This window comes from Lampetra fluviatilis, chromosome 34 (genome assembly GCF_964198595.1).
Source record: "Lampetra fluviatilis chromosome 34, kcLamFluv1.1, whole genome shotgun sequence".
NCBI lineage: Eukaryota > Metazoa > Chordata > Hyperoartia > Petromyzontiformes > Petromyzontidae > Lampetra > Lampetra fluviatilis.
Genome location: NC_136308.1, coordinates 19,095 through 40,216, shown reverse-complemented (window position 1 = coordinate 40,216; position 21,122 = coordinate 19,095). Strand labels below are relative to the sequence as shown.

Sequence of the window (21,122 nt, the reverse complement as noted above, 5' to 3'; positions counted from 1 at the left end):
AATTTTTATTTTTGTCTTTTTACCAATATCATCAATGTGATCTTCAAAATTCAGTTTTGAATTAAGAATGACCCAAATATACTTATAGATCTTGACTTGCTCTATTTGATAATTATTTAAGGAATGTAATTGGGGAAAAATAACTTCCTGCTTTAGTCCTGGTGAGAAGCATAGCACCTTGGTTTTGGAGGTATTCAGGACTAGTTTAAGAGCAACTAGCTGATGTTGTAGTTTGTTGAAATCACCCTGGAGCTTAGCAATCACGTCATCCAGAGAGTGGCCAGCAGTAATCAGTCTTGTGTCATCTGCAAAAAGATTTACTCTGGAATGATCCAGGTCAGTGCCCAATTCATTGACATAAAAAGAGAACAAGAGGGGGCCGAGGATTGAACCCTGTGGAACCCCTTTTGTTATCTTAACACTGTTTGACTTCCAACCATCGGTTAGTACAGTTTGAGTGCGAAAAGAGAGGTAATTTTTTAACCATTCTACTGTGTTTGGAGAAACGGAGGCAACTTAGTTTACTAAGCAGGGTGTTGCGGTCGACTGTATCAAAGGCTTTGGACAAGTCAAGAAAAAGACTGGCGCAGTACTGCTTATTATCAAGGCTACTGTAAATGTGATTCAGAGAGTCTAATGCAGCAGATGTGGTGCTGTATTTTTTCGGAACCCAGATTGTTTTCGATGTAATAGATTGTTGTCGGACAGGAAACTGCTAATTTGGTTGTTCAATAATTTTTTCACAAATTTTCATCAACGGGGACAAAATTGAGATAGGTCGGTAGTTATTTGGATCATCTTTAGGTTGGTGGCCAACTACAAGAAACGTCTGACCTCTGTGATTGCCAACAAGGGTTTTGCCACCAAGTACTAAGTCATGTTTTGCAGAGGGGTCAAATCAATTTATAACATTTTTGACATTCGTTTTTCTGGATTTTTTTGTTGTTATTCTGTCTCTCACTGTTCAAATAAACCTACCATTAAAATTATAGACTGATCATTTCTTTGTCAGTGGCCAAACGTACAAAATCAGCAGGGGATCAAATACTTTTTTCCCTCACTGTATTTAGCAAATCAGTACACCACAAACTGCTTGCCCACTCATGCACCTAACAGAGTTGCCACATGTCTGGATATTGGCATCTGTGTTCGCGTGACAAGAATTTATTTAAACTGACATTTGGTCCAGGTATTATGTGGAATTTAATTGTGGTATACTCTGTAGTGTTGACCTCGCAATATATATTACAGTCTTGGTCTCTGAGAAAGGTGGTGACCCAAGCCAAGGTCCCGCAAACTCCACATGAGGAGGGACAGCTTAGAGGCCATGGCACAAACCCACCGACATGACCATTGTGAACCCCACCAACGCGGCCATTATTATCCCCCCAACACGGCCATTATGGGCCCCATCAACACGGCCGTTAGGAACCCCCGCGGTACTGCCAATGTAAACCCCCTCCAACGGCACGGCCTTTATGAAGGGGGGTGCTGGTAGTGCGGTGGGCCCCACTCCATAGAGAGCACAAGCGTGGAGTTCGCACGGCCAGTTGGACCAAGCGTAACGGACGGACGTCACGGCCCTGCTGGTGGTGATGCAGGTGGAGATGTTGAGGAAGACATTCTGGGCTTGTACAGAGAGGATTGGGGCTTGGTGCCAATCTGGGTCGAGACACTGACCGAGGACTTGGGAACAGCAGATCTGCGATGAAGAAGAGATGACAGAGAAGGGGGAGAGGAGGGAAGGGGAGGGGAAAAGAGGGTAGTGGTTCAGAGAGGAGATGGGAGGAGGGAGAGTAGAGGAGAGAGAAAGAGGAGAGATTATGATTATACAATGATGAGAAAACGTGTAGCAGGATAATGTGGAGTGAACTGCAGTTGAACAATAGACAATCTGTATTCGTACTGGAAGTAGAGAAAAGTACTGATAACGCGTTAATTGATATTGTATCGTATGGTATCATGGAACATGACCTCTGACCTGAAATTCGCCCCGTCCGTCATTGCGGTGGCTCAGCGTCTGTCCATATCTGATGACAAGCATCTGGGTTGTGAGGTTCACAGTGGCCAATTCTGGGAAGGGCCCCTGGAATATGGAGGAACTGTCATTGTAGGCAACGGCCATCGCACCCAGCAGCAGACGGGAGGCAACCTCCTTCTTGTAGCGTGGGTGGATCCTGTACAGAGAGATATATTATACACTACTCTACACAACTATACACTACACAACATTATATTCTACATTTCTGTACAGTAAACTATATTATATACTACACTACGTTATACTCTATATAACAATACACAACAACACATGATCTCCTACACTACACTATATTTTATACTACACAACTATATCCTGCACGACATTATATTCTACATTACTGTACACTCCACTACATTATATACTGCACTACTCTACACTGCACCATATACTGCACTACTATACACTACATTATATACTGCACTACTCTACACTACACTATATACTGCACTACTATACACTACACTATATACTGCACTACTATACACTACACTATATACTGCACTACTCTACACTGCACCATATACTACACCACTATACACTACACTATATACTGCTTCTACTATACACTGCACCATATACTACACTACTAGCACTACATTGTATACTACACTACTCTACACTGCACCATATACTACACTACTCTACACTGCACCATATACTACACTACTCTACACTACACTATATACTACACTACTCTACACTGCACCATATACTACACTACTATACACTACACTATATACTGCACTACTCTACACTAGATTATATACTGCACTACTATACACTGCACCATATACTGCACTACTCTACACTAGATTATATTCTGCACTACTCTACACTGCACCATATACTGCACTACTCTACACTAGATTATATACTGCACTACTCTACACTGCACCATATACTACACTACTATACACTACACTATATACTGCTTCTACTATACACTGCGCCATACACTACACTACATTGTATACTACACTACTATACACTACATTATATACTACACTACTATACACTTCATTATATACTACACTACTATACACTACATTATATACTACACTACTATACACTACATTATATACTACACTATACACTACACTACTATACACTACACCATATACTACACTATATACTACACTACTACACACTACACCATATACTACACTACTATGCACTACACTATATACTACACTACACTATATACTACACTACTATACACTACATTATATTCAAGTATCCCTAGATTTATTAACGTTTGGTTTACGAAATTTTGTGTTGACGCAATTGAAAAATGATGGACACTTTCAAATAACACAAGCAAATTTGCGGGTGAACGGGATTTCACATGGCACACGGCGTAGTTCTCGGCAACTCCTGTTGCCTGCGGGGACAGAGATCAAACTATCTGCAGAAAAATCGCAGATTTTAAGATATTTTTTGAGATCGGATAATTCCGCGATCAGAGATAACTGCTGAAGTGGAATCAGCAGTTAGACAGCTCCCACAATCAAGCTGAGATTATTAGGCATGAGGTTGCCAAAATGATTGAGAACAGTACATTTACAAGAACAAATATTAGTTTCAGTGAGACAAAAACTTTAAGAGAATTGAGAGCAAATACAGATATCCAAATTCTTGCTGCTTATAAGGGCCAATCAACTGTTGTGATGCCCCGTGAGGATTACGATAATAAATCAAAGATTTACTTGATGAAGGTACCCACCTTACAATTAGACGAGACCCAACCAACACTTTGGAACGTAAAACAACAGCAATCATTGCCAAGTCATCAATTCCCAAGGAAGAGCAATACCTGATCAAATCAAGGGCGTAAAACCACCAAGACTTTATGGGCTACCAAAAATTCACAAACCCGATGTACCATTAAGACCCATAGTACAATAGACTCTGCCACATACATTCATCATCTCGTAAACATAATTAAAGATAAACGTCGTGATTTTTTTGATTATTTTTCTATCTGGCGACCTCTCCGACCCCCCCCCTCTCTCCCATCTCTAGCCCCGCCCCCCCTCTCTCCCATCTCTAGCCCCGCCCCCTCTCTCCCATCTCTAGCCCCGCCCCCCTCTCTCCCACCTCTAGCCCCGCCCCCTCTCTCCCATCTCTAGCCCCGCCCCCATCTCCCCCATCTCTAGCCCCGCCCCCTCTCTCCCATCTCTAGCCCCGCCCCCTCTCTTCCATCTCTAGCCCCGCCCCCTCTCTCCCCCACCTCTAGCCCCGCCCCCCTCTCCCAACTCTAGCCCCGCCCCCCTCTCCCCCACTTCTAGTCCCACCCATTTACCCTACCTATATAGCCCCGCCCCCCTCTCCCCCACCTCTAGCCCCGCCCCTTACCCTCCCCTATATAGCCTCGTGTCACGGCAACGCCCTCGCCTGCTTCAGCAGTTTCCCTGCTGTGATTGTCTCACATGGTGACGGTCGCTTCTGTTGCGATAGAAACGTTGTGATCTATTATTTTCTACCTACGTGACTTTACCAAAAGAACCAAAGAGTATGAGTATAAAGATATTAAGCTTAATCCTAATGGTATTCTCGTATGTGTAGTAACTCTCACGACTCGTTCACACCGGATAGTTGGAGGCACACTGGTTTATTTAACACCATACGTTGTGACATACACACTTGAGGGGGTATCGGCCCCCTAACCCGTCTATCTGAGGACACACCTCCTAGCTAACCCTAGCCTGCCTCAGAGTCCTCCTCTCGTGGACTAGGGGAGGCTATCTTGGCCCGACACTGGTCAGTCGGGCCCGGTACTCAGAGTCCAGACCAGCACTGGCTCTGGCTCTGGTACCACGCCACTGGCTCGAGCCTGTGCGGTCCTGACAAGGACGGCGTACCAGGGGGAGACCAGGGCTCTATCTAGGACGTCTTCCGTCTTCTCTTCTTAGCTAACACATCACTCTCGAGCCCCCCGATACATTCCCCTTTTATACACCCCCCTCCCTGAGGGGTGGGGCCTCGGGGGATCGTAACGTCCGAAGCGCGGACGTCGTAGAGGGCACCTGCCCGTGCACTCATGTAGCCCCGCCCACTGTGCTTGTTTACCATAGGCTGCCATGCATAACGGGCTCTCTGTAACACCCCTACATATGTTTTGATGGGGCTTCTCTGTTCACGAGGGTTCCGGTCAATAATTAAATTAAATTACTCGACACTTTGGTAATAAACATAGGTTTAGCCAAAGATATACCAAGACTAGCTGAACACTGTCTAAAGAACACCTATTCTTTTGGAAAGATGACTTCTAAAAACAAAAGGGAGGAGCAGCAATGGGCTCTCCTATGATAGCGAATTTGTACGTGGAAATTTTGAAACAAAAGCAATAGCTTCAAGCACACTAAAACCCTCTACTTGGTTTAGATATGTGGATGACACATTGGTGATCTGGCCACATGGCAAAGATGCACTTAACTAACTTCTCAATCATCTCAACTCGCAAAACCCATCCACCCAGTTCACCATGGAAGTGGAAGCTGACAGAACTCTACCATTTCTGGATATTCTGCTTGGACGTAGTGGAAATGGCAAAATAACACAGCATTTCATATTCTTTGGGTCTTTCGGTGAAGTCACATAGATAAGTTCAAAGGAATAACAAAAATAACAAAAAACTGCGACATTTCGATCGCAACACAAGCGGTCGTCATCAGGAAAAGGAGGTTTGTTATTTCAATGAACCTGTCTACGTGACTTTACCGAAAGACCCAAAGAATATGAATTCCTGCAGTCACGAGAGCTTTAAGTCAAGATTTAACACAGCATTTACGGAAAGAAAATGCACACTGACGCCTATCTGAATGCAGAGTCACACCATCGCCCCGCACAGAAATCTGCTCTTATCAAGACGCTCATTCATCGCGCTAAGAAAGTGTCAGATGGTGATAGTCTGAGAAGTGAAATTAAACACGTTAAAGAAGCGCCTCAAATGAACGGTTACAATGATGCACAAATCAACAGGGCATTGAATGCCAAAACCAAATCAAATAACACGGGCATTGAAACTGCCCAAGTAATTCAACTGACTGGATAGGGGAGAGTAAAGGGAGAGGAGTCAGGGAGCACGATGCTTAAGTCAGCCACTCACCACCCGTAGTTGGAGTTGCGGTCACACAAGTCAATGGTCACGGCCATGAAGGTTTTGGGCATTCGCAAGTTAGGGGAGAAACCGTAGTCTGCAGACTGGTGCCAGCGAACGCGTGGATACGAGTCTGTCTTGTCGTCTGGGTTACTGGTGGAGATCTAAAGACAATGGTAGAGAGACGCCGGGAGAAAGATACGAGGAGTTACGCAGAAAGAGAAAGGAGAGAGATGTTGAGCGATATAGGGGCGAGAGACAGGAAAAGACAGGGAGAGATTCGAGGAGAGAGACCAGGGGAGAAAGATGTTGAATGAGACATGGGAGATAAACATGGGCAGAGAGAGATAATTCTGATAAAGATGGTCCAATATGATACAAACTTTAGTGTAAAGTTGTATTGCTATTAGGGACTCACCCTTGACAAATCTAAACACATTAATCAAAGAGTTTCCCAAAAGTTGGTAAAAAAAAACAAGCACTAAAAGGATAAGCTTTTTCAGCCATGCCATGGTAATTAAGTCAGACATCCCAGTCATGCCGGTTGTTATTTGCAGCCATGACGAATACACTGCTGGATGGTTTAACTTCTCACCTGCGCAAATCCAAATGGCAGAAGCGGGTCTGTGTTGCCATTGGTGGCTATGGAGAATCCCTGACGCCAGTCGTTAATCATGGCCGGGAAGCTGCAGTTGTAGAGGTCAGTGTTGTACCCAGTGTTGGCTTCACCTGCTCAAGGAACAAGGAAGAGAGATGTGCATCTAGAGTGGCACATGTATGTTGAACTTCTTTCACACCGTACATAGCCAACCATGCTCATCGGAGGTGTGGGGAAGGACAACAAACTAAACGCAAAAATCAGTTCTAAAATATTTGTTTCCAATCGAGATTTAAAAGTGCATCATAGCTCCAGCGGCTTCCTAATATTGAAAGGTCGGTCCAGACGACCGCAGAAGCACATCTGAAGTACGCGATGCGGTAACCATCTTTGTTCGATGGCAAGCCAAAAGTTACTGCGAGGATGACCGGAGTTAGCATGATGGTTTATGCCCCTTGTTGAGATCAGCAAGGTATTGTGGTTCATTTGTGGAATGTATTCAGCAACCGTAAACAAATGCAGCTCGGTGAGTAGCGGGCGGACACGGTCGGATCTTGCAGTACCCATCACGACACGTGCTGCATCTTGCTAAGATTTTTTCCAGACGTCCTGTAGAGTAGTGAGTTTATATTTTGCACATGATTATCAATGATACTCATGAGTAGTTGAATGCAGTCACCTTCCAACAACAGAGGGAGGAAAAGTGATGCTCACAACAATGAGCAAAATACTGGATGGATAAAATGCAGCGAGTTGGCACATTCGGGGGCACAGGTGGTGCATCTGCCAGTCATCTCAATCAACCCATGGCACCTGCGTCTGTCCAATGACCTCCTGCCACTGAGCCTCATTACACTTATTGTGATAGCCTCAAAGTGCACCTGGCCTAGCACAAGCGCCGTGGTGACTTCACCACCACTAAGTGGCGAATGGCAGCTGTTGTTTAATTTACGTTTATGTGTTAATGTATGTCACTGACCTTGGTACCAGATGACCCCTTTGAGGCTCATATTGAGCAGAGGGTTAATCATTGCGTTCCACAGCACTGTTGGTTCCAGTCGATCACTACATTAAAAGACAGAGATCCCTGGTATAGCCTACACAGACTTTTGGGATAAATGCTGTCAGCGAGCTCCTATGAATGCCGTTACAGCATCCAATGAGGTGGCGTCTGCCAGTGCCATGCTGATAAGATTACAAACATAATTAGACTAGAAAAGGCTTATAGTGAGTGCACTGAAGTTGCCACGAGTGATTCAGTTGCCTCTGATAACTATTTTCCACTGCAAAACTGAGCTGTATTGCCGACGTCACACGCAGTGAATGAGTGGAGACACGTGGAGGTGATGCTTGGCCCTGAGTCGGACGCAGATGTGTTGTGAGGCCAGAGTATCGTGGCTTGGCTCTGGAGCGACATGGCAAATAGCCTTTAAACAATCACCCATAGACTTTGTGGGTCTGTATGTCCCCTATGAGGGTCTATGGGTCTCTGTGCAAGTCAATGGGTTTCCGTGTGAGACCACGCATTTCCCCATTACACGTACTTGCTTTGAGGCTGTGCGTTGAGTCCGCAGTGTGCGAGGGCTCGGGGTGAGGACCAGGATTCGATGAAGGTGCCACCCCAGCAGGACTGCACCAACCCCACGGGGACCCCCAGAGTGCGGTGTAGGTTCCTACCAAAGAACCAACAGACGGCTGAGAAGACGGTGTATTCTCCCATGCCCAGACGGTCTAGAAACACAGAGAGACAGACACACACAGGTTTAGACAAAGATTCCCCGTGTAACCTCTAACAGACTGGTTGTGCAAGTGCCATTAGCGAGCACCTATTAAGGCTGACACGGCACATGATGTGGTTGGCCAGTACCACACTCAGCTACGCCTTTGCCTCATAGTGACATTTGTACACTGCCCCAAGCACTCATTCTGGGGCTCGTCTACCTGGGAAAGGTATTCACGACCAACGTTGGCTGTTGGTGCGAATGCATTGCACATTTTTGAGAGCAAATTGGTTGCACAATTGATGGCCTGTGAGTGGATGTGCCTTCAAGTAAAGTATTCGATTTGTTTTTATCACCTTGATATCGGCACAAAGGGTCCCATAGACACAACGAACAAGTTCACCGTCCGCACCACTGAGCGATAGATTTCAACACAATACTGGTACCATATCTCAATATAATAAAATTCTTGCCACACACGTGCCAATCATTGGACTGTCCGTGTCAAACTCAGAGAGGTGATGAGCGCTCACCAGCTGTGGGGAGACTCCAAGGGAGTGCGACCGACGTGAAGTCGGCTAGGGGCTGCAGCGAACCATTCAAGGAGACAGCGAACAGGCGGACGAGAGAAAAGTTGGCGGCTTGAGCCAGCTCCCAACTTGCATTCACGACCTGGACACGGGGACACGCAGTTACACAGAGACACGGAGACACGCAGTTACACAGGGAGATGGGGACACGCAGACACAGAGACATGGAGTTACACAGGGAGATGGGGACACGCAGACACAGAGACACGGAGTTACACAGGGAGATGGGGACACGCAGACACAGAGACACGGAGTTACACAGGGAGATGGGGACACGCAGACACAGAGACACGGAGTTACACAGGGAGATGGGGACACGCAGACACAGAGACACGGAGTTACACAGGGAGATGGGGACACGCAGACACAGAGACACGGAGTTACACAGGGAGATGGGGACACGCAGACACAGAGACACGGAGTTACACAGGGAGATGGGGACACGCAGTTACACAGAGACACGGAGTTACACAGGGAGATGGGGACACGCAGACACAGAGACACGGAGTTACACAGGGAGATGGGGACACGCAGACACGGGGTTACACAGGGAGATGCGGACACACAGACACAGGGAGATGGGGACACACATGGGGACACGGAAACACAGAAACACGCAGACACAGAGACACTGAGACACGCAGACACAGGGACATGGGGACACGCAGACACAGGGAGATGGGGACACAGACACGGAGACACGCCGATACAGAGACATGAGGACACGCAGACACAGAGACATGCGGACATGCAGATACAGAGACACGGGGAGAATAGACACAGCTATTATGTTGTCACAGCGAATGAAGGGTGATGGTGGCTGGGGCGGGCTCTATCTGCAGCGTGTTCTGAGGCCTGGCTGGGGGGGAAGTGCTGGACAAGTGGTTTGTGATGAAGCGAAACCTCTTTACCTGCTTTACAGTCATCTGCATGTTGCTTTGCCCACCGCAAAGCCACACTTCTCCGAACCAGACGTCGCTGATCACAAACTCTGCCACTTCCCCCCCAGTGCCGTTCCTGACAGGGCTCCACTGGGTGGCATTGAGAGAGAACGGCCCCCCAGCATCCATGGGGTCTAGGGTTACGGACCACCTGGTTGACTCTACACACACACATGCACACACATGCACACACACACATGTCCACCATATAAACTTATAATAATAGTAACACGCCACACAGTACTCGCCTACTCGTGTAGAGAGACAGACAGAACGACTCGGGAACGAGGAACGACAACCAGGAAGGCAGCCACGTGATGAGCCGGAGCCAACAATTGCCCAAGCTCCGTGGTCCTCTATATATGAAGGTGTGATCGGCCAATTAACGAGCGCTTACAAGTTGCAGGAAAATGAAGCACCTGGAGAAAACGCACACGGGCGAGGAGGAGGAAACACTTTGCCTCATGCAGACGGAACAGCTGGAGTCTACACAATTGCTGTACGGCATCTTAGTAGCACCCATGGGAAAGGCGTTTCACAACATTTGTGTCATCCACCAACCATTCACACTGCTGGATTACTTGCAGAGCCAATACAGCACAGCAAACCGGCGAGACTTAAGAGATAGTTGGGCAATTTCTCTTAGCTAGCACCAGCACGGCACACGAGGGGGTGAGTGGCCAGTACCACACACACAGTTGCGTTTGTCTTCCCAGTGCTGTTTACACACCGCGCCAGATACTCATTTGAGACTTAATTCGACCTAGGGAAGGCCCAACACTGGTTGAGATCATTATCACTGGTGTTGGCCGTGAGTGGGAATCTAACTCGCCGGGTTTGTATTGCAGTGCGTTGCTACAAAACCTCTCACCATACACACACACACAGTCTTCGGGTCCTTGATTAATCATTGCCCTTGTTTAACGTGTTGATGTCTCACTGAACAATGCAATGCGGTGTATCACTGGAACCTTCAAGTCAACCCCAGCACCCTGGCTGCCTATGCTGTCACAAATCTCTCTCCCACCCATCCACCGCAACCCTCCGGGAAGTCCTGGGAATCCAGGAAAACAGTCCCCTTCCCATTCATCAGGACCTCAATAACGCCCCTAGTCACCACTTCAAGTCCCGCAGGCCCATTTGGACCCATGCATTTAACCTGAAACAATGCGAATTCAACCCCGATGGCGCTTGCTTGGAAAGCTGGAGTTCAAAAGAACTAACATCTTATGAAAGACGCAACGCAGACGATCCCTTGTATTGATCTTCCACGAAGCTCATGGTCCACCCTAAACCGCATCAACACAAACCATGGCAGCTGGTTTGTTGTGGATTTAATTTCACATTGGATGCACAAATGCAAAATTAAAAACTCTCCAGTGTACGGCTGTGGCCATGTAGAATAGACAATGCAACATACAATGATGCAATGCCCAATCCACAAACACGAAGGAGACATAAGTGATACACTACTCTGCTGCTTGACCACCTGTGTGTGTGAAATTGTTGCTCTGCATCTACATCAGTTGCCATACGAATGAAGAAGCACTGCTATTGCGTTCGTCGCTTTGTAAAAAGGGTTCGCCCTTTGATCAACTCAAAGATTTAATTATGACAACTCGTGGGCTAAAGAACCGGTTGTGGCCAGTCGTGAGGGAACTGATAACCCACTTTGCTCAGGACATGTGCCGCTTGACATAAATTGTTTTTTCATCATCACCATCACCATCAGTCGTGATCGCACCACTGCTGGATGAAGGCTATCCCAAGCCCCCACCACCACCACCACCTCTCATGATCTTGTAATGCAACAATGCATCCAGCACCTGCACATGAGCTGAATTAGTCCATCTGTTCGATGAACATCTTCTTGGACACGTTCCATTCTTTGGCTGCCACTCCATTATCACTCTTGACTATCGTCTATCATTCATGCTTTTCTTCAAATTTTGAAAAACGTTCGCCTTTCGCTATGTCTGAGAAGAGGAAATGTGATGCACGTGCAGAAAAGTACTTCAGAATTTTTAAATGTAATTTCTGAATAAATGTTTGTAAAAGTAATGTTAAATCTTGACTTAAAGCTTTCGTTACTGCAGGAATTCATATGCTTGGGTCTTTCGGTAAAGCCACGTGGATAGATCAAATAATAATACGATAAATAATAAAAAAAAGTTATCTACGTGGCTTTACCGAGAAACCCAAGAATATAAAGTAATGTTAAGTTTCAATAAATGTTTGCTAGGGTAATTTTTATTTATTTTCGTGATCAATTTCGGTATTTTATGGTATGTAATGGGTTTCCAGGAACGGAACCCCAATGTATAACATTGCGCCTATGGGAGATGAGGATTCGGCTTACGACGGCTCCACTTGCGACCGTCGTCCAGGAACCAATTAGGTCGTAGGTGCGGGGGGTCCAGCAATGAAGCAAAAAGCAAATCAGGACAAAGCTGTTAACAGCTCGGCGGAGACAGAGACCTGCCGACACGTTGCTCCCGTGCTCCTGTAGCAAGTCCTCATCCGCGTTGTAGAGTCTCACGACCACCTTGGCTCCCGCTTTCCCGAACCCCCACACGAAGGCGCCGCGTGGTCCCCTCTGCAGGACCATGTGGTCCCCGTAATAGGAGGCCAAGCGGAACGTTTCAACCAAGCGTGTGGAGGTACCTGGGGCTGGGGAGGTACAGAGTGCCAATGGTTATGACGGTGGTGATTGTTGTGATGTTGGTGCTGATGGTTGTGGAAATGATTGTTGTGGTGATAAGTGGTGATGGTGATGGTGGTAGTGATGAAGGTATTGGTGGTGGTGGTCATAGTACCGTAGTAGTGAAGGTGGTGATGAAGCTGATGGTGATAGTGGAGGGCAGAGGGGAGGTGACTGGAAGGTACAGGCATGTGTCAAGCACTCACAGGTGTTGTCAGGAGGCTCGCGTGTGCAATTCACCACCAGCACCACCAAGCACGCCACCGTCGTCACCCCGACGACCAGCACCACCAGCACCACCAGCGCAGGCACACAGAGTTTTTTCCTGCTGACATCATGCAGGGTGGGGGACATGGGCATAGATTCACAGAGAAGACTCGAGGCCGTCTTCCAGTTCACTGTTAACGCCTCTAGAACTTGTGCGTAAGCGCTTCATATGACTGGCAAGTGCGTCAAGGCAAACAACACGAGTTTCAATGCACACACTTATATTTGCACTCTAAAGTACAAAATATAATTACTTTGACCCCAGAATTAATCACATTCGAAGTACTGAATAAAAGGAAATTAAACATATCGAAAGGACACCACTTTTATTCAGAACTTCAAATTTGATTAATTCTGGGGTCAAAGTAATTGGTTTTGTACTTTAGAGTGCAAATAAAAAGTGTGTGGATTGAAAAGCTTGTTCTTCACCAAATGTGTTCCACATTTCAGTACATCAGTAGACTCGAGATAAAATGTCTCGTGTTAAGAAACACATCGCTTTCAATGCCCATTGTCGTACGACGTCAAGACTTGAATTGACACCGCTCCACCCGCATGATCGGAGTCGCGGAGACTCGCAGATTCCACCCGTGACGTCACTGCCACGTGCCGCGTTCACAGAACTGGAAAAGCGGCTTCTCTTCGCGGCCAAGGCGAGAGCCGAAACTCGATTCCGCGAACAAAGATTCGCTCGGGGGAAACGCCCCAAGTGTGGATGGGCCCATTGGTACCTGTATGGGCTTGAATATACTTGGGGCAGGTGATGTTAGCGAGCACCTATTAAGGCTGAGACGGTACACAAATGGGTGGGTGTGGCAAGAACCAAGCCTGGCTGCCTTTGTCTCCGCAGAGATGTTCATGCACTGTTCCAGCTACACTACTCATTTATATGGCTGAGTCGACCTTGCGGAGGCCCATGTCCGTGAACTCACATTACTCGTCATTGGTGTTGGCCCTGAGTCGAATCTAACTCGGGTCGCCGGATTCGTAGTGAAGCGCGCTAACCTGAACGCCACCGCTCCCCGTATTTAAACGCACAACATTCACACGTCATTTTTTTAAATTAATTTTGATGTTTTACCTACGTGACTTTACCGAAAACACCTAAGAATATGAATCATTGCAGTCACGAAAGCTTCAAATCTAGAATTCACACGTCACCTCGTCTACCTACACCACCTCGTCTACCTACATCACCTTGTCTACCTACATCACCTTGTCTACCTACATCACCCTGTCTACCTACATCACCCTGTCTACCTACATCACCTTGTCTACCTACATCACCTTGTCTACCTACATCACCCTGTCTACCTACATCACCTTGTCTACCTACACCACCTTGTCTACCTACATCACCTTGTCTACCTACATCACCCTGTCTACCTACATCACCTTGTCTACCTACATCACCCTGTCTACCTACATCACCTTGTCTACCTACATCACCTTGTCTACCTACATCACCCTGTCTATCTACATCACCTCGTCTACCTACATCACCTTGTCTCCCCGTGTCCCTGTGTGAATGTTTCCCCATATCTCTGCCGCTCCCTGTGTCTCGGCGCCTCCCTGCACATCCCCGTCTCTTTGAGTGTCTCCCTGAGTGACCCCCCGTGTCTCCCGGGTGTCCTCGTGTCTCACCTCTCTTGGTTTATCCTGACGTAAACACCGGGAGCGAAGACGTTTGATGGGGACAGGTCTTCCATTCCGAGCGAGATACGGTTAGGGAGATGCGGGGGTAGATAGACACAGGGAGAGAGAAACCCGGCTCGAGATAGAGGGGAGAGAGCTTCACGGAGAGTGCGAGAGGCACGGGGAGAGTTAAAGTGAACGTGTGAATGGGAGGCAGGTGCAGCATGTGGTGGTGGTGGGGGGGGGGATGCAGGTGTGGGCGGGTACACGGGGACGTGGGGACGTGGGGAGCGGTGGCGAAGCGGTTAGCGCGCTGCCCTACGAACCTGGCCACACGAGTTCGATTCCCACCTACGGCCAAGACCAGTGACAATTATATGTGAAACGGTCTTGGGCTTCCCCTAGATCACCTCAGCCTGGTGCGGCGTATAAGCATCACTATTAGGGAGACAATTAGGGGCCGTCCATAAATGACGTCACCCGATTTTTGACCCCCCCCATTCGTCACACGGCGTCATAAAGTCAGACGCACCCTCAAATATAACGTCACAAAGCTCTGCCCCCCCCAAAATGAAACATGCTTCAAATCGCTTTAAACTATTGTTATTACAGTGCGTATTTAATGTGGCGCTGCACTCTGATGTTGTCTATATTTATTTAAAGTTGCGCATTTTGATGTGACGTCACATTTCTCACACCCCCCCTCGACACACATCGTCACAAATGTCTGACCCCCCCCCCAGGTGCGTGACGTCATTTATGGATGGCCCCAAAGGCGGTCGAGCGTGGTCCTAGGCACCCACGCGCTCGTCGATCGTTCCGGCCTCTTCTTCGCAGGCGCTTCTGCTAGCAGCAGTCTGTTCAGGGCACACAGCACACAGCACTTGGTCTTACTCTCGCGGGGAGCGGTGGTGCACCGGTTAGCGCGCTGCGCTCCGAACCCTGCGATCCGAGTTCGATTCCCTCTCACGGCCAACAGCAGTGGCGATTATCTGGATCGGTCCTTGGCCTCCCCGAGGTGGTCTCAAATGATCATCGAGTGGTGATTTGTAAACATCGCCACTCGGCAGCCATCGGCCGTGGTGCTGGCCACTCCACCACCTCGTGTGCCGTGTCGGCCTTAATGGGTGCTCGCTAACAGCACTTGCCCCAACGGTCTGTTAAGGCTATATGGGGAATCTTTGTCCTCGTTCAGGTGTTACGGTGGTGACGCTGGGGTTATTTGGGACCACACCCAAAGAAGATATTCTGCGGGCAACCAGGAGGAGAAGGGACGGCGCTTTTGTGGAATGTTTCCAGGAGGGGTGGTGAGTGAGGCAATGGACGAAGGAGCGCTGGATTAGAGAAGTTGGTGAAGAACGAGCTTCCTAGTGAGTGTGTGTTAGTGAGTGTGTGTTAGTGAGTGTGTGTTAGTGAGTGTGCGTGTTAGTGAGTGTGTGTTAGTGAGTGTGCGTGTTAGTGAGTGTGCGTGTTAGTGTGTGTGGGGAGCGGTAGTGCAGCGGTTAGCGCGCTGCGCTACGGACCTAGGGACCATGGTTCAATTCCCGCTCACGGCCACCACCAGTGACAATTATCTGAACCGGTCCAGGGCCTCCCCTAGGTCGACTCAGCCTCAAATGAGTACCCGGTGCGGTGTGTAAACATCGCCACTATGGAAACAAAGGCGGTCGGGCGTGGTGCTGGCCACCCACCCCCTTGTGTACCGTTCTGGACTTCATAGGTGCTCGCTAACAGCACTTGGCCCTACAGTCTGTTAAGGCTATACGGGGGATCTTTGTCTTTTTCTGTTGTTACTGAGTGTACGTGTTAGTGAGTGTGTGTTAGTGAGTGTGCGTTAGTGAGTGTGAGTGTTAGTGAGTGTGCGTGTTAGTGAGTGTGTGTTAGCGAGTGTGCGTGTGCGTGTTAGTGAGTGTGTGTTAGTGAGTGTATGTTAGTGAGTGTGCATTAGTGAGAGTGCGTTAATGAGTGTGCGTTAGTCAGTGTGTGTTAGTGAGTGTGCGTTAGTGAGTGTGCGATAGTGAGTGTGTGTTAGTGAGTGTGCGATAGTGAGTGCGCGTTAGTGAGTGCGCGTTAGTGAGTGCGCGGTAGTGAGTGCGCGTTAGTGAGTGCGCGTTAGTGAGCGCGTGTTAGTGAGTGTGCGTGTTAGTGAGTGTGTGTTAGTGAGTGTGTGTGTTAGTGAGTGTGTGTGTTAGTGAGTGTGTGTTAATGAATGTGTGTGTTAGTGTGTGTGTGTTAGTGAGGGTCCTCCAGAAACAACGAAAAGCCATTACGGATGGCCACGTGGAATGTTCGAACGCTCACTGCGGAGGAGAGGCTGCCACTCCTCTGTCGGGAGCTGGACCGGTACCGCCTGGATCTCTGTGGCATTCAGGAGGTCCGGTGGACCGGTTCTGGCTCCTGCCACCATGAGGGGTGGACAGTCCTCTACTCGGGGCAGGAGACTGCCAAACAACAGGGTGTGGCTCTTCTTTTGAACAAAAGAATGAAGGGGGCGTGGGAGCGTGGCGGTGAGCTGTGGGAAGATGTAAGCCCCAGGAAACTTTGGGCTCGCCTTCCCATCAACCGGAGGCGAGGAGTGGTGGTCGTGGTTACTTATGCCCCCACTGAAGACGAACATCCGTGGAGGGATGCAGGAAATGCCTATGAGTCAGATGCCTTCTATGACCTCCTGTGACAGGTGCTGGCTAAAGTGGCCACTCGGGACAGAGTCATCTTGTTGGGTGACTTCAATGCCCGAGTTGGTCATGATGCTGGCACCTGGTCTGGAGTGATTGGAAGGCATCGGCCAGATCAGTTCAATAACAACGGTAGGAGGCTGCTAGATTTTTGTGCAGCCCATGGGCTTGTAATTACCAACACACTCTTCCGGCATTGGCGCATCCACACAACATCATGGATGCATGCCGGGTCCAAGCAAGAACATCTGCTGGACTACATAGTGACGGACCAGCGGATGCGAGCCCATGTCCTTGACACCAGGACCTACCGTGGAGCTGATCTGCCCTCTGACCATCGACTAGTCATCTGTAAGTTGCGCCTGCCATTCTTCTACTCCGGTGGTGGGTGTACACCCAGGACCCCATTCAAACCAAAAGTGGCCTGGTCTCAGCTGATGAAAGTTGCAAGCGAGAATTTCATCATCGCTTGCAGCTGGGGTTGGCATCGTCCCCCACTCCTCCTGATGTCGAGGGTAAATGGGCGAGGTTTAGGACTGTGCCTCATGCAGCTGCAATGGCTGCTTTGGGTACGCGGTCCAGACCTCCCCAGAAACCCTGGCTGACAGAGGAGGTGTTCAGGTTAGTTGAGAAAAAGCGACAGGCCCACTCTTATCGGCTAGAGCATCCCACGTGAGAGAATGAGGTTTACCGCAGCCTTTGCTCGGAGGTCCGGAGAGCTGTAAGGCGCTGCAAGGATGGGTGGTGGTCGCGGGTTGCTGAGGAGATAGAGTCTGCCTCGGTGGCCCGCGATCACAAAACACTATTCAACTCCATCAAAAAAGTAACCTGCAGCGCCACACCTATTACCATCATTAGGGGAAAAAACGGTGATCCAATCTCCGACCCCCAGGAACAGGTTTGCAGATTTGCTGAGCATTTCTGTGAGGTCCTGGGGGAGGGGAAATCCCTCAGCCAGGAAAACATCATGGCACAAAGTGGGGATAACCCTGCTGAGGCTGCGGTGCCTCAAATATTGGAAGAGGTCACCCCCTGTGAGTGGCTGGCTGAGGTGCCATCTGTTGAGGAAGTACTGAAGGCGATCCGGAGTCTGAGACCAGGAAAGACACCGGGCAGAGATGATCTCCCAAGCAAAATGCTGAGAGAGGGTGGCGTTTGTGCACAGACTGCCCTATATGACATCACTAGATTCGAAGCTTTCGTGACTGCAGGAATTACTCTTTGGTTCTCTCGGTAAAGTCACGTAGAAAATAAAATAAAATAATAAAATACGACGTTTCGGTTGCAACACAAGCAACCTTCATCAGGTAAGAATGAATGATAAAACACAGACACTGAATCAACATAGGCAGACAACATTTAGAGAGAGACACACACAAAGACGTGTCTGCCTATGTTGTTTTCGTGTCTGTGTTTTATCAATAATTCTTACCTGATGATGGTTGATCTTCTTGGGTCTTTCGGTAAAGTCACGTAGAAGGGAAATAATAAAATAATAAAAATAAAATATCATAAAATACAATTCTCACGACGTTTCGGCCACAACGCAAGCAGCCGTCCTCAGGTGAAGAACAGGTCTGTCGGAAAGACAGTGTCTGAATGAACACCACTACTCTGCCATTGACATATTTCGTTGCTTCCTCTTAGTACCTTTCACGCGACGGGCAATGGTATAGTGTATAGCAGATTGTATAATAATATATAATAGAAAAGTGTAATGTTTAATATAATGTATAAGGTAATATATAGTATCCTAATTGTATAGTGAATATATAGCAGTGTGGTATACAGTAGGGTGGGTAGAATAATACATAGTGTAATATTACAATGTATAGTCTAAGGTAATAGGGTGGTGTATAGTAATACAGTATATAATTTAATAGCGGTGAGTACCCGGCGTTGCCCGGGCGAAAAAGGCAGACACACATGTAGTTACACACACAAATCGACTGACACACACACGTAGAGTTACACACACATATCGACTCACACATATGTGTAATGCGGGCGTAAACGACCTCCCGGAAGTGACGTCATGGGGGAGGAGTTACGTCACGTGGGGGAGAGGGTAAGGGTCTATAAGGGGGGTAACCGGAAGCAGTCGGGAGTGATCGGGGACTGGGAAAGTGGGAGGCCACGCAGGGCGAAGGGTGAGGAGAGAGTGGCGAGATCGCCACACACCCGAGCCACGAGGATCGGCACCGTCGGCCAACGGTGACCGACCCCCGGGCAGCAGGAGCAGCGAGGAGGCTGCAGAGAGCAGCGGGTCTGCAAGGGAGGAGCCGGGCAGCAGGGGTCTGCACGATGTGACAGCAGCGGGTCTGCTAGGAGGGAGTTGGGCTACGTGAGCGACAGCAGCCTGGGGCTGCAGAGCAGAGAGTATATAGGGGAGTACCGTGAGGGAAAAGAGATCGAACCCAAATAAAGGACACAGGACAGAGAGAAGCGTCCGAGTCTTTTATTACACTGGTGTCAGAAGTGTAACGGTATGGCTAAACAACTGAGAAAAAAGAATATTCCGTCTCCGGCATCGGCTTCATCTTCCGACGACGATGACCTTCCTCCTGCGGTGGACCCGACTCCGGCAGAGGAGGAGATCCGTGCTGGGACGAGTGCGGGTCCAGGGGTCCAAGATGTCGCCGCGTTGGCGGACCAGTCTGCACCAAAGGACGCGGATTTAAGATGGAGTCAGATGGCGGAGCAACTTGAAACTCTCAAGAACGTACTTGCACAGTTGTGTGAGCTCGTTACGCCGAGGACGGCGTCGGAAGGCGATGTTGGTGGTCCGCAGGAGCCCGGTTTGTCTTCAATGTCGACGCCATCAGCCACGCGGCACGAAGACGCCATCTTGGGCGTGGCGCACGACGAAAGGCGGGAAGCCGCCATCTTGTCGACACCACGCTGCGACGCCATGTTGAACATGCCACCGGAAGAGTCAGCGGCTGGAGGGAACGCGCCAAGGCGTCGCAGTCGTCACCTAACGACTGTCAAGGAATTCTCCATCGGGGGCGATTGGAGTGCGTTCGCCTGCAGATTTTTGGCAGCGGTACGCTCGGCAAGGTGGACTGACGCCGAGGCATTAGAAGTTCTTCCGACTCTCCTTGATGACGAGTCCGTTAGATTCTTTCGCTCTATAAAAGCCGCGAAGAAGAAAACATTGCGTGGTGTGTTCGACGAAATGGCAGACGCTTATGAGCCGCCGGATGATGCTCATCGCCGGTTTGTGCAACGACAACGCGCACCCGAGGAGTCTCCGGTGGCGTATAGGGGCGCGGTACTGGAGCTGGCAATGGCCGCATACCCGGAGATGGAGCCTGACCTGTTGGAACTTCTCATCCTGGGGAAAATGTTGGAGTTGTCCCGGGATCTCGGCATTCCCATGCCGGTGTGCGGTCACGAGAAGCTCACATCCCGGGCTGTGGCTAAGTGTCTGGACGCCCAGTTCAACAGTTCAACCTGCGCCGGTGGAAGCAAGTTACGGTGTGGACGGGTGGGCCCATCGTCGAAGGGGGAGCCATGGGTTGGGACCCCAAGAAAGCAGTTTATGTGCCGGACGACAGGAGCCCGCAGGAGCTGTCGGCTGCCGCTGCTCCGTGGCCGGAGCCGCGGGCTGCGCCGCCGACACGGCCGCGTCGGGACGGGGCGCCCGCAGCAAGGCGCAACAACATCGACTGTTTCCGCTGCGGGCGTAAGGGCCATTATGCCAGGGACTGCTGGGCCCGCGTCCCGGGTCCGCCCCAGCAGGAGGCCTCGACAGCGGCCGCTCCAAGGAAGGATTCGCCAGCACAGGCAAGTCGGTGCGCACCAGACACCCGGCAAGGCTTGACACCTCACTCATCACCGTTGTCATG

At 49.2% G+C, this 21,122-nt stretch overlaps 1 protein-coding gene across 1 annotated transcript; it reads right to left on the bottom strand.

Annotated features, from left to right (window-relative positions):
• Nucleotides 1-1,318: 1,318 nt before the first annotated feature.
• Nucleotides 1,319-14,670, bottom strand: LOC144944417 (sialate O-acetylesterase-like). Its single transcript, XM_078872557.1, has 11 exons — nt 14,606-14,670; nt 12,901-13,022; nt 12,472-12,663; nt 9,964-10,154; nt 8,996-9,134; nt 8,286-8,472; nt 7,721-7,806; nt 6,739-6,872; nt 6,153-6,307; nt 1,982-2,177; nt 1,319-1,702 (listed from the first exon to the last, which is right to left on the bottom strand). The coding sequence occupies exons 1-11, from the start codon at nt 14,668-14,670 to the stop codon at nt 1,319-1,321; spliced, it is 1,851 nt and encodes a 616-aa protein (XP_078728683.1).
• Nucleotides 14,671-21,122: the final 6,452 nt, after the last annotated feature.